Source organism: Abramis brama (genome assembly GCF_963993115.1).
Source record: "Abramis brama genome assembly, chromosome: 19".
NCBI lineage: Eukaryota > Metazoa > Chordata > Actinopteri > Cypriniformes > Leuciscidae > Abramis > Abramis brama.
In genome coordinates this window covers 18,170,277-18,184,831 of record NC_139981.1, presented here as the reverse complement: position 1 = coordinate 18,184,831, position 14,555 = coordinate 18,170,277, and the positions used below count along the sequence as shown (strand labels likewise).

The 14,555-nt window shown below is 37.1% G+C and overlaps 1 protein-coding gene across 4 annotated transcripts in view; it reads left to right on the top strand.

Annotated features, from left to right (window-relative positions):
• The window catches only part of rock2a (rho-associated, coiled-coil containing protein kinase 2a), a 54,270-nt gene that overhangs the window by 20,917 nt on the left and 18,798 nt on the right, over positions 1-14,555 (top strand). For all 4 annotated transcript variants that reach the window (XM_084093270.1, XM_084093269.1, XM_084093268.1 and 1 more), the window contains exons 2-5: positions 8,948-9,029; positions 10,045-10,145; positions 12,163-12,300; positions 13,285-13,545. In XM_084093270.1, coding sequence (XP_083949396.1) covers positions 8,948-9,029; positions 10,045-10,145; positions 12,163-12,300; positions 13,285-13,545 — 582 coding nt within the window. The remainder of the gene's footprint in view (positions 1-8,947; positions 9,030-10,044; positions 10,146-12,162; positions 12,301-13,284; positions 13,546-14,555) is intronic.

The following is a 14,555-nucleotide window of genomic DNA, read 5'->3' as shown; positions in this document are numbered from 1 at the left end:
ATAGTTCCAAACAAAGATCACAGCAGAACCATCGCGCATCTCGCAGCAACACTTGCTGCAGCAGCATTACTGAATGATTCAGCGTTTTGAATGAATCGGTTGAGTCAAAGATTCAATTACCCATTCATAAACTGCCTCATTCTGAATAAATCAGCCGATTGAACGAATCGTTTGAATGAATGACTCAATCACTCGCTCATTAAGACGGTCGCCTGCCGCCTCCTACTGGCGGTTTAGTTTCATAAAGTATCATTCTTTTCAACATTCCTTATTTGTATATTCAAAAATATTTAAAATAATCGAATTTAATACAGTTATAATTTTTCAGTGTAAATTATTTAATTTGATTGGTAACAGCCTAGTGTCTTATCATTTTAATTGAATATATTGATCAAAGATCAGATGAAGGGAAAAAATGCCCTTTATAAAAGGTACAAAAAATTTGTGTATTCAAACAGTAATGTAATGAAAGATTGAAACAACAATGAAATTAAACAATTTAAGTTTGAAGGGAGTAAAGCCTCTGTTTAGGCTATTAGGGAATTATGTAATTTTGCCAAAAAAAGAACTTTTATTTTAAATAAATGTTAATTTTTAATCATCACACTTCAGCGTGATATGTTACCATATTATCATGCTTAACACTGAGAATTTTAATAATTGTAATGTGATGATCAGATGCAGATATCTAAATCAAAGAATATAGGCGGTTTGCAGGTGGATTATCTATTTTTAACAGTGGATTCGGGCGACTCAAAGTGCACCAGATTAATGAATTTATCTTTAAAATGTACAAAATTTTCTTACGGGGGGGCAAGCCCCCGTACCCCCCTAGAGGTACCAAGCTCTACCCACAAAAACAATGTGGGAAACACATTAGGCTATATGCAAATACTAATTTTATTATCTTTATTATTAAAATACATTATTAGGATTTTAACACATCCGCCTCATTTTGAGCCAGGAAAAACCCTGAGTTATGTTAAGTGTTTCCCGCATGAGGTGCTTTGTGTTGTAAGTTGCCATGAAGTTCACATGCACATTAAACTACGATGGTACCTCATCATTTGTTGTTGGACACAACAAATGTGTCCCCACATTAAGTCCTTGAATTTGAGGGTATTGGACCTGGAAAGTCCTTGAAAGGTCCTTGAATTTGAAGTCAACCAAGGTGTGGGAACCCTGGATCACTCACATCAAGACGCCGCTGCAGTGGTGGAGTCCATGTAGGAGGAGCAGCATTTGGCACTGTGTCGCTTTTCAGCGCGAGCTGTGTGGAGAAGCCCATTTCCACCTCTATTGCGTTGGAGAAGCAATCCCGCGTAAAATGCAGGTTGCACACTTGAGCTCCACTTTCGCCTTATTTCCAAGCCTGCTGGAAAGCTATGCAGTCCAGCAGTGCTGTTGCAACCAGCAACACTACACCTACGGACCCTCCTGACCACTGTACTAAATACAGATAAATCTACGCTAACTTGAAGCTATCCTAACTGATGCAATACTATGCGTGGTAGCTCGTACCAAGGGAGGGCGTGGTGAGCTGGAACCTGCTTACGTCACCTGCCACCGCTTGCGTCACCTGCCACCGCAAACATCCAATAGGAAAATTCAACTGCAGTAGCCACCGTTCAACCTGAAGAGAGCAGCACTCAGACGTTTTTACACCATATATTGTAGAATTAAAACTTTATACCCAAATGTCAAAAAAGTTACTCGAATCAATGAACGGCACTAAAAGCCCCATTCTTACAGATCATTAACTAAAAAAAGTTGGTTTAGGGTTTAGTTACCCTTTAAATAGAAGTTTTAGATTTTAAGTTCCCTATGCTGGGAAATAGGGTGCTGATATGGTGAAATATAATTCAATCATGTGTCAGCTCTTGTCCCATGATGCAACGCTGTGTTTCCTGCAGAGTTCAGCAGAATAGGCACATGTTGAATATGTCATAGCTGGGTAACCCTTTATTTTACAGTGTCATTGTTACATGTGTTACATGTACTTACCACAGTGATAACAGTAAATTATGCATAATTAAACGGTAAGTACATGTTGTTAATCATTATTGCTGCTCAGTACTTAAATATATATTTACACTGTAACAATGACTCCTTAAACTAAAGTGTAACCCAGAGCAGTTACTGAATTAACAAGTTGAATTGATTCAAACTGAGTTTACCATTTGAAACATGTTAGTAGTCTAACGTTAGCCAGTTTACATGGCCGCTCGCTCTAACGTTAAGTTAACCTAGAAGACAAATATGCGCATATCCAAGTGTTTGTGTGGACTGGAGTGTGGAAGCATGATATGTTTAACTTTACGTGCAATGAATTTACAGAGAATCAGGGTAGGTATGGGCATTTTTGTCAAGTTTTTTATTTCTATTACTGATAGGTCTCAAAAACAAGTACTCAGGGGCGGGGCGTGTCCATCATGGCGATAATTTAATTAAAACGGTGTTCTGAAAATGATCAATAATGCATCAATTTAAAAAGAAACCTCTTCAATTTGAATTTCAAATGTATTTGTATAGCGCTTTTCACAATACATATCGTTTTAAAGGAGCTGTAAATGCATGTGTCTACATTACAATTTAGAGTGATCTGTAATGTCCATATCTCAGTACAGAAATGTACAGTTCTAAGGAAATACAAATCTTGTAGTTAGCTAACTTTTTAGGAAGAAACAATGAACTAAAGTAATTATTACAAGTTGTGAACAATGATTACAATATATAGAACATTTTGCATTGGTGTATGTTGGTTCAGAGTTGGCGTCCCTGGCAGCAATTGGAGTCATCTCTTCACAGGTGTTGGGTCACCAGTCTTCGTAAGAGGCTGGATCCAAACTGGAGCTGGCGTGTAGTCTCTAGTTACCTCAGGATGGGCATCCCGAGAAGTAAATGATTAGCATAGCTGCTAATAACATCATAACATTTCGAGCAAAGATAACCATTTGTGCATTTGATCTGATATAACTGGAGTACAAGGTTATGAGGTATATTATGAATGCTTGGCTAAAGAGATGTCTTTAATCTAGATTTAAACTGGGATAGTGTCTCAGTGTCTTCCATCATCAGTAAGGCTATTCTAGAGTTTAGGAGCCAAATGTGAAAATGCTCTCCCTCCTTTAGTGGACTTAGATATCCTTGGTACTACAAATATCCAGAGTTTTGTGACCTTAAAGAGCATGATGGATAGTAGGACGATAGAAGATTGGTTAAATACACATGAGATAAACCATTTAGGGCCTTATAGGTAGCAATACTTAAAGGAATATGGACATAATGAATACGTAATCAATATGGAACCTAAAGGAGTAGTTCACTTTAAAATGAAAATTACCCCATGATTTACTCGCCCTCAGGCCATCCTAGGTGTATATGCAAATTGGTGTTTTCTGATCATATTTTCTTGACCTGGTAAGAACTCTAGCAGCTGCATTTTGGACCAATTGTAGCTTGTTTATTGATGATGCAGGACAACCAGCTAGTAATGCATTACAGTAATCAAGTCTAGAGGTCATGAATGCATGAATAATTTTTCTGCATCTGAAACAGATAGCATGTTCCATAGCTTAGCGATGTTTCAGAGGTGGAAGAAAGCTGTTTTTGTAACATGAATTATGATTTTCGAAAGACAAGTTGCTGTCTAATATAACTCCCCAGGTCTTTTACTGTAGAGCAGGGATCGGCAACAGGCGGCCCCCGGGCCAAAACTGTCCCACCAACAATAATATCGGGCCCGCACCCGCAGCCAGATTATTTTAATAGTGGCTGGGTCTGAAATAGGTCTGTCATGACAGCAACAGTTACTCACAAAAACTTTGTCTTTAGTGATTTTGCCTTCAAAATATAAGTATGTGAACATTTTGCAGCAATGCTTTATTTTTAGATGAATTGAGAGCTTTTAATTTGAAAAGTTCTGAAAGACATTCAAAAGAGTCTGTGGATCGCTTTGTTGCAGATAAGACACACCGGCTTTGCATTCACAAAACTAGGTAGAATGAACGCATAGTTGTCTTTCTATTCTTCTTTGAATGCCCGTTTCACTGTCAGCTTTCCTCTTTAGACTCTTTGATAGTGCCATTTTCTCTCACCTGCTAGCTTAAATGTTAACATCACTCTGCACACAACGTAATAGCGTACCTCCAGCACGCCAAAAAAATTGTATGTGAGTGTAAAAGTAGGCTACGTTAAATATTTATTACAATAAGTTCCATTGTGTAACAAGCAAATTAAAATGATACACATGTATTATTCACAATATGGAAAGAGGAAATAAAACATAGTTCGTTAAGAGCATGACTCAAACATGCCATTAATGGGCTTATTCAAGTCCTTTTATTTTTTTAGTTATTTTTATCCATTCTGCATCTCCCACATACGTGTGTTTTAGCATGCGGTCTGTGCATGCAAGTTGGTGAATGAAGATACTTGGCAGGTTACGTGTCACTACTGCTTTATTAATTTATCCAGTGTAAAACCCCCAAACCGCCACACAAATTTGGCTTTTTGTAAATGACTGTCCTACTACAGGATTTAACAGAGTTAAAGCTCGCTACCAGTTACAAAAGACACTGTTAACAGTCTGTCACAGGCAATTCTAGTTGCATTTTTCATCAATTAATTTCTTAAATTTATAATTTATTATAATTTCTTAAATTCCCTTGACCATGTTTTGGCCTGCCATCTAGTGGTGATTTATTTTTTTTATTTTTTTTGGGCCCGATGACAAACTTACTTGCTGACCCCTGAGGATGAAATAACATATCCTTCTAAAGATGAATTGTATTCTAAGAAATTCTGTGTACAGGTTTTTGATCCAATAAGTCTTCAGAGAATCCTCAGTCTTATCTGAATTTAATAGAAGAAAATTACTGGTCATCCACTGTTTTATATATTTAACACACTAAATTGATAATTTTCAGATTTCATCTGGTTGTGATGAAAAACAGCTGAGTATCATCGGCACAATAGTTTAAACGAATTCCATGTTTTCTTATAATATTAACAAGTGACAGCATATTTTAAAAATAACAGAGGGCCTAACACAGGTCCTTGTGGCACTCCATTAATTACCGGCTTTATCTTAGATTTTTTCCCGTTTAAATAGACGAAATGGTAACAATCTGATAGGTACGATCTAAACCACCTTAATGCCTGTCCCTGAATGCCAGTGTAATTTAGTAATAGTCAATCTAAGAGTAGGCTATGTTATGATCTATAGTGTTGAATGCAGCACTAAGACTAGTATTCAAGTAAAACTAGTATTCAGATACAGCCTTTGTCAAAAGCTAGAAGCAAGTCATTTGTATAATGAGTGCATTTTCTGTGCTATGATGGGGCCTGAATCCTGACTGAAATTTTTCATAGATATAATTATTTTGCAGTAAGGAGCACAATTGAGCGGACACAACTTTTTCTAGTATTTTAGACATAAATGGAAGATTCGAAATGGGTCTGTAATTTGCCTATTCATTGGTGGTTTCTTAATAAGAGGCTTAATAACTGCCAGCTTGAACGGTCTTGGGACATCTTAAAGGAATAGCTGCGTGAGGTGAAGCTGAAGAATGAATGAACACCAGTAAACTGAAGCCCAGTCTATATGACACCCTGTGTGAGATTAATCAGATATCCTAGATACACAACATAAACGTAACATTAGAACTTTTATTTGCCCAAAAGTGATCTTGGAAGTTACATGCAAGCCAGAGAATGTTATGGTGCCGGGAATGTCGGACATTGCGGTTTGAGTTGATGCTGAAGAGTGAATGAACCGTGAATGCGCTTTGTTAGTAGGTTAATAAACTCAACCAAACGCATCCTATATGAGATTAATCAGATATATACAACATAAAAGTAATATCACAACATCTGCACGTGAATGCGCACGTGAACTTGACCATGCTTGTCTAAATATGTAACTCCCAAAGTGGATGCGCTCAATATTAACTGTAAAATACTGTAACTGTATTTTCAAAAATTGATTTCAGGCATCACTGCGCACTTTCAAATTCATATTTATAGTTAAATCTCTTACGGTGCCCACCATTCGAAAGCGAAAGTAAAATACGCGCGGCCGCACCTGCATTCATGTCTACTGGCGCAGTGCAGAGCGAGCGATTTCAATTAATTCCAATGGAAGTTGTGCGAGCATGAAGCTTAACTTCCATAGAAATAAACTGAAAATGCTTGCACTGCTCCGCGCCACTGGACCTGAATTAGCGGCAATGCGGGGGCGGCAATTGCTTGAATGGTGGGTTCATTATTATTATTATTAGTGAAAATAATAATAATAATAATAATTCGTTACATTTATATAGCGCTTTTCTAGGTACTCAAAGCGCTTTACATGAAAGGGGGAATCTCCTCAACCACCACCAATGTGCAGCATCCACCTGGATGATGCGACGGCAGCCATATTGCGCCAGAACGCCCACCACACACCAGCTTACTGGTGGAGAGGAGACAGTGATGAAGCCAATCAGTATATGGGGATGATTAGGAGGCCATGATGGACAGAGGCCAAGGGGCAAATTTGGCCAGGATGCTGGGGTTACACCCCTACTCTTTTTCGAAGGACATCCTGGGATTTTTAATGACCACAGAGAGTCAGGACCTCGGTTTAACGTCTCATCCGAAGGACGGTGCTCTTTGACAGTATAGTGTCCCCATCACTACACTGGGGTGTTAGGACTCACACAAACCACAGGGTGAGCACCCCTACAGGCCTCACTAACACCTCTTCCAGCAGCAACCTGGTTTTCTCAGGAGGTCTCCCATCCAGGTACTAACCAGGCTCAGCCCTGCTTAGCTTCAGTGAGCTAAACCAGTCTTGGGCTACAGGGTGATATGGCTGCTGGGTAAAAACACAACTAACCATTTGTAGGTTCCCTATTAGCATTGTGTTTAAATGTAAAATATTGGCAAATAGGTGATTTTACATTTCGCTTTGAAACCAAAACTTCCATCTTGTCAGTCAGCTCGCCTCACTCTCGTCACGTGATAAATGAAATCTGACTCCTGCTGCTAAACTGTGCTGCGACTCTCGTTCAGATCATGCTGAATTGAGCGGACATATTCAGTTTTAAGTGTAGTGTCTGTTCTCTAACTGAACTAAATGAGTTTTATTACTATAGAAAATCAATATTTTCAACCACACAGTATTGTTGTTTCTTCGTTGAAAATATTCGAATTATTGCAGAATTACTGGGATAAAAGTTTATTGTTTGTATATAAACATATAAAATGCATATAAATCTACGATTGTGATCAAAATAGACACCTTTTGTGATTAACGATTCAAATAATGATTGCATTGATTACATCGTTACACCACTAGATGGCGACAAGTGACTGTTAATTTATTTTTCAATGAATTATTCAGTCAAGAGATTCGTTCAAAAAGGCTGATTCATCCAGCAATGGAACAAGTAAAGTATTTATAAGCGAGTCATTGAATCATTCATACAAACCGATTTAAAAAAAAGAATTCATTCAAATGAATTGAACATTTTAAATAGACTGCAGCAATTAACATTTTGTCAGAACCTCTGGTAAATGACATGTTATTTTAGTTGTCTGTTCAGAATCATGATCTCTACTTGAACCAAAAAAAATTGTGATTCTCAAATGATCCAGAATCGTGCAGCTCTCATTCAAACGAACGAATGAACTCTTAAATCGGGTGTGCACCAAAAGTGCTAGCATGAAAGCACCCTTATTGTGCTGGTACTCACAAGTCATGACATGAGCAAAATTTACCTACTGGTGCAGTATTTATGTGACTTAATGGCCAATTAAAAAGTGCATTAAAATTAATGTTATGTTCACAGTGTTAGTAATATCTGATAGAGTACTATAGAGTGAAGTGAGAGAACAGATGCACTTAAGAAAAAAGAGAGAAGTCCATAAGATTTCACATTGTGCAGTAAGGGTAGAGAACTTTTTGGGAGTTGAAGGCAGGGCAGGAGAGAGAGTGAAAATGAAGAGGAGGGGGAGAGGTGTGGCTGTTGGACATTCCGACTGCTTTTCCGGTAAGGGTTTCCAGCGAGACCATGCCTGGTATGTCGGTCACAACAGACCTGGTCTTGCTTCAAATCACTTTACAAGCGCAGCAGTGCAGTAACCGCCGGCCGTCACCTCAGTCTGCATGTGCAGAAACAAATCTATGGCTCTGGTGGTCTCAACATCTGCTTAATTATTTTAAATGCATTTCCGTTCATTATACGCTGCATTCCTTCAGGACAGGACATCATCCAGATGCCCAAAAAAGGTGAATTGTGTTCTGGGTAACAAAGGCAGTTAAAAATATTTTTTGATTTATGACTTTGGCTACATCAGCAGGAGTGAATGTTCTTTTATCATCTACTGACTTTTTATAAAGCCTTGCTGACTTATCAATCTTAAGATTTCTTCAGGCTAGAAGTTCTGCCTAGCCATTTAACTTCCTGTCCTTGAAGTATGCCTGTAGCTAATTCCACTCGGAGCTTAAATAAGAGATAACTTTCGATAGCGTTTGTTTGCCCATGTTTTCTCACACAGATAGACATTTCCAAAGCAGTAACCAGATGGGATTAGTTTTCTGAATTGTTAAATTGTGTTTAGCTACAATTATTTATATAAAATGCCTGTCATTTCATGTACCATTTCTGATTGTGTGTATATATATCGGATGGGATGCCAGGAGCAAATGAACCACTATCTGTTATGCTACCCTGAAAATTGGCCAAATGGCCAAATGGATAATGAAAGTGCATCAGGTAGCAAGCAACAATTTTAGCATTAGGTATAGTGTTTGACAAAGGTCAAAATAAATGAGAAGCATTGTGAAAATGGATGGAATCAATTTCTAAGAAAAACAGACATGTTCATTTTGCATGAATATTATTTGCATGGAGGCCATTATTTTAATCTTTCACTCAAAGTGTTTGTCTTTCTGTTTCAGGACTCCATGAATGCCCTGGTTTTAGATCTGGACTCTCCGGCCTTACGTAAAAATAAGAACATTGAGACCTTCTTGAACAGATGTGAGTATCTGCTTTTAAGAGACCTAGATTTTCTCTGATTGTTGTTCTGTGTTATTCTGTGGGTAAAGGAAATACTTAATGGTGGCATCATGTTTTACAATGAGGCTGCTTCCTGCTACAACGTCAACAGCATTTATATGAATTGAAATGTTTTGAGTGGCTCTTCCTAATTTGGGCCCCTCACTTTAAAACACTGAAGCTCATCACATAAATAATGAACTGTCAGTGTCAACACATCCTAGAGCTGCACGATTGGGGATTAATTGAGGATGGAGATCACGATTCTCCCACGATTCTGAACAGACAACAAAATGTGTAATAGCGAATGAATGATTCAATTACTTTAATATTCAGTTTGTTGTCATAAGTGATCTTTGATATTTGTTTAAATTCAGTGCCTGTGTGAACGCATCTGTGTCTGTTTGCTCTATTTATGCGCTGTTAAAATTTTCACTAATTATCACATTCTGTCCAGATTTTGTTCCTCACTTTGCTTGTTGTCATGGAGACCATAGGGCTGTATGGATGTTATAATGTGTGGTTTGGATGAGAGAGTGTGACTCAACAGTCTTCTCATCCAGACTGTGTACCCTCTCTACTGGCCTTTGATAATTGTCATTCCTGTTGTTGATGTCGATGTCCTCAATATTTTAATGAATAACTACTAAGCGTTACAATATATACTGAAAATGTGTAGGGTTTTTTGTAGGGCATTGTTTAGTAGTGGTAGAACAATGGCTATATCTAGAAACCATAATGGCCGTAGGCCGATTATAATTCAAATGTGTTTGTGTATAAGATAATATGAAAATAATATAATTTAGTATGATTTAATGATAGCAAATGAGATGTACACAGAATTTACTCATAAATATTTGAAAACACTTCAGGTACTTAGTATGGTAGCAACTATCATTACCATTTACAGACCTGACAGATCACCAGAAAACAAATTCTAGTTCTTCAGTCATGACATGACCAAGGAAATGTGATTTTTGATGTGTTCTGTGTACAGATGAGAAGGTCATGGGCCAAACGAGGGAGCTGCAGATGAAGCCAGAGGATTTTGACCGAGTGAAGGTGATCGGTAGAGGAGCATTCGGAGAAGTCCAGTTGGTGAGTGTGTTTTTGTGAGATAATTTCAGGATAATATGTATGGATTCAAAAGTATATGTGATATTAAATCAAAATGGACCCTATTTACTTTGTTAGTGCAAATTACTAGTCTTGTTATGAACAATTAATCCGTGCAAGTTGATTCACACACAAAAAAAAAAATTTTTTGTCTATGTAATCTTTGATCGAAATCTGAAAATGTACTTCCCCTCTGGAATGGTCTTCCTTCTCTGATGACGTCAGTTTGAACATCCCCTCCAATGGTCTGCTGTGAGCTTTGACAGCGAGCTGAACGGAACGCCCACTTTTCTAGATCCAATCAGTTCTTAGCGGGGGAAAACACGCCATGGCCTGTATTTTTCTCCTTCAATATTCCGTTTCACTTGGAAAATACGTCACAACACTGAAGTCGGTCACAACTTCCGGTTCACGGTGATTCTTCCGGTTCTCTTTAAGAGAACTTACAAGAATAAATATGTTAAATGTTGTTAAATTTAACAGTTAATTTAAATTTACCTAATTTGACATTCCAACTGTATCTTTCTCTTCTGTCTGATGTCATAATCCTTTAGCAAGTTTATGAGTAAATTAGTGCTAAGGCTATTTATTTATAGATCAGACCTAGATGGGACTTTTAACAGAAGTAAAACAGGGTCCCCGCGGGTCCTTTAAAAGAACTTAAATTCAGTTTGAACAAATTTAAGGCCATAAAAATTCTTAAATATCTTAAATGGGACAAAAAAATTCTTAATTATCATTTCAAGAGGTCTTAAATGTGGTGATGAAAAAACGATATCACGATATGGCTTAATTTGATTGATTAATAAACTTCAAAAGGCTATGATTTAATTAAATGTTCAAAGTAAATACATGTCTCTGTTGCACTTTCTACAGGCTAATGATTTGCATTTTCATTCAGCTCACACAGCAAAATCGACCCGTATTTTTACACAGTGTTGATAACTGGTGGATCAAAAAGAAGCAAATGTGCATACATACACACACACATATACATAGAATTGTTTAAAGGGCTGTTTTATTATTTTATAAAACTTTTTGTTTTTGTCCAAACCTGTTCTTGAACTATAATTAAAGTTCAATCATTTCAAAGTCAATTATTGTGGCTTTTACAGTCATTTTATTGTTTAGGATATTACCATAGACATTGTCCTCCTATGCATACATTATTAATTTTATTTGTGCAGGTCTTAAAAGCCTTAAATTTGATTATAAAAAGAAAACCCTGCAGATACCCTGGTAAAATACATTAGAGAGTCTTTGTATGATGTAATTAAATGATCAAAACTCAGCAATTGTATAAAAGCACACATAAGTTATACTGTTAAATCAATCTATGGCATTAATAGAAAATTATATGCTGCTGTATCCATCACATTTTGAAAGCACAATATACATATTAAGGCAAATATGAGCAGGTTTGAATTGTTAACGACTTATTAATTGCAATTATTTAATCTATTAGATGCCACACTTAAAATAAATGTAGTGTGTAATTGTCTGTATGTATGTGTTATACCAAATGCTGCAAGCAGTTCTGTGTGCTTCCTGTTAAATGACCCCATGTAATTGTATATTTACATATCAGATGTATAAACAATGGAGAGACCATGTGTAGTTTTGTATTGTGTCGTCACTCTGGGTGTGTGTTTGTGAAAGTCAGGGGAGAGATGCAGTGGGATGAGTCTGAACAAGCCTGCAGACACAAACAACATGATTACCCAGTATTCTCCTCTGTCAGTTGTCTGACAGGGGCTGTGTGGGTGCACTGAACCTAAAGCACAACAACAGAGGGTGCTTTAAAATTTGGCTGTCTGTGTGGAAGGCAAAACAGCCTCTCACAGAGTGTTCGTTGGTGGTATTTTTAAATTGTTTTGGGAGCGATGCACAATATCTGACAGAAATTGAAAATGTTGGTTCATGAGTGTGTTAGTAATGAATTAGCCTAAGTCTCACAGAAGGTATGTGATGTGTTTTTTGTTATGATGTGTTTGTGTAGGTCAGGCATAAGGCCTCTCAGAAGGTGTACGCAATGAAGGTGCTCAGTAAGTTTGAAATGATCAAACGCTCAGATTCTGCCTTCTTCTGGGAGGAACGTGACATCATGGCATTTGCCGACAGCCCATGGGTCGTACAGGTATGATGTGCTGACAGACATCTAGTTTTTTTGTTGTTCTTTTTTTCTCACAAACTTGTCCTGCGTGTGTACGCAAGCCTTAAATGTGCAGCAGTGGTTTTTCATATACAAATACTCTCTATGGTTTGATATGCGTAAAACGAATGTGCTCTTTCCAAACATTAAATATCACATGACTATCCAATATGTGTGTACACTACCATTCAAAAGTTTGGAGTCTGTTAGATTTTATTTTATTTTATACTTTAATTCAGCAAGGACACATTAAATTGTTTAAAAGTGACAGTAAAGTCTTTTGCATTGTTACAAAGAAGCCTAGAAAATACATTACGGTCTTCACAAAAATATTAAACAGCACAACTGTTTTAAACATTGATAATAATAATAAATGTTTATTGAGCACCAAAATCAGCATATTAGAAATATTTTAGAAAGAAATCATATAATATAAAGAGAATTCCGCTTTGCTATCACAGTAATACATTTCATTTTAAAATAAATTAACATAGAAAATAGTTATTGAATTGTATTAATATCCCCAACATTACCTTTTTCACAGTATTTTTAATCAAATAAATGCAGCCATGGTGAACATGAGGCTTCTTTCAAAAAACATTGTAAAAACATTTTTTTACCGGCCCTTTGTTTTATTTTTACTGATTTCTTATGATTATCTTGATCATATTTAAATAATGAAACAGGATGCTTTGTTTTTCAGCAAATTTAAAAGCATTATATAAGAGTTCATCAGTCATTCAGATTTTAAGCTTTTAATTAACCACTATTTTGTTTCACTCGAGTGTTGTTGTTTTTTAATTAGCTTGGTGCTCAAGTTAAAAATGAAATTATGTGCTATCTTTATTGGACCAGAAATATTATGCCAGTGCATCTCTAGCTTGAGCACATACACAATGTCAGACTACTTAAACATATTTTCTTTTTTTCTCCCCCTCTTTTCTCGATTCTTTCTCATCTTCTCCTCAGCTGTGCTGTGCTTTCCAGGATGACCGTTCTCTCTACATGGTAATGGAATACATGCCAGGAGGAGATCTAGTCAATCTCACCAGCACATACGACGTTCCAGAGAAGTGGGCAAAGTTCTACACTGCCGAGGTTGTGTTGGCTTTGGACGCTATTCATTCCATGGGCTTTATTCACCGAGACGTCAAACCAGACAACATGCTGCTGGACCGCTACGGACACCTCAAACTTGCAGACTTTGGGACCTGCATGAAAATGGATGGGGTGAGGGGGTCAACCAGTTATTGCAAAACAAAAATTTTAGTTGTTCACAGGCTCTTATCAAAACTACAGGCTCTCTCTGGTCAGCTTCTGACCAAGTATTTCACCCTGAGCGCAGGGATTTCTAGCTCGCTCCTGGATGTAATTGCATGATAAATACCTTGAGCACATGCCAGTTCTTGTCCAAACTTAAGGGACTGAGCCTTCCTCTCATTCCTTTATCTCTGAATGAGGAAGACCTCAGGTGGTTTCAGAGGTTTAGGGTCATACTGGGGCTAAAAAGCTGTTTTACTTTAAAAATGCTCAGTTTATGTTGATTAAAGATTAAAGGGATCGTTCAGCCAAAAATGAAAATTCTGTCATTAATTACGTTGACATTGATGTTTCAAAAAGTTCATAAAGCGATCGTAAATCTAATCCATATGAATTGAGCGAATTAGTCAACATTTTCTGAAGAGACTATCACTTGAAATGATGAACAGATTGAATTTAGGTTTTTATTCACATATTAACATTGATCAGCGAACATAAACAGAAGCTCAACCAAACCTGCTTGACGTGCGAGAACAAACCTCTTGCGGAAGCTCGCAACACAAGAATGAACCTCTTTGGTTCTCGCACGTCAAGCTAACATGCTTGAGCTTCCGTTTACCACAAACTGATGTGTGAGTTGATGAATGTTTATATGTGAATATAAAAGCCCAAATTTAATCTGTTCTTCATATAAAGCGGGCAAGTCTCTTCACTAAACCATACTAAACAGCTGTTCAAATGGATTAGTTTTATGATCTCTTTATGAACTTTTTGAAGCATTAAAGTGTCATTTGTGTAGCTGTCAATGGAGGGACCGAAAGCTCTCAGATTTCATCGAAAATATCTTTATTTGTGTTCCGAAGAGGAACGAAAATCTTAAGGGTTTGGAACGACATGAGGGTGAGTAATTAATGACAGAATTTTCATTTTTTGGGTGAACAAACCCTTTAATATCTGCTTACACTGTTACACTTTCTATT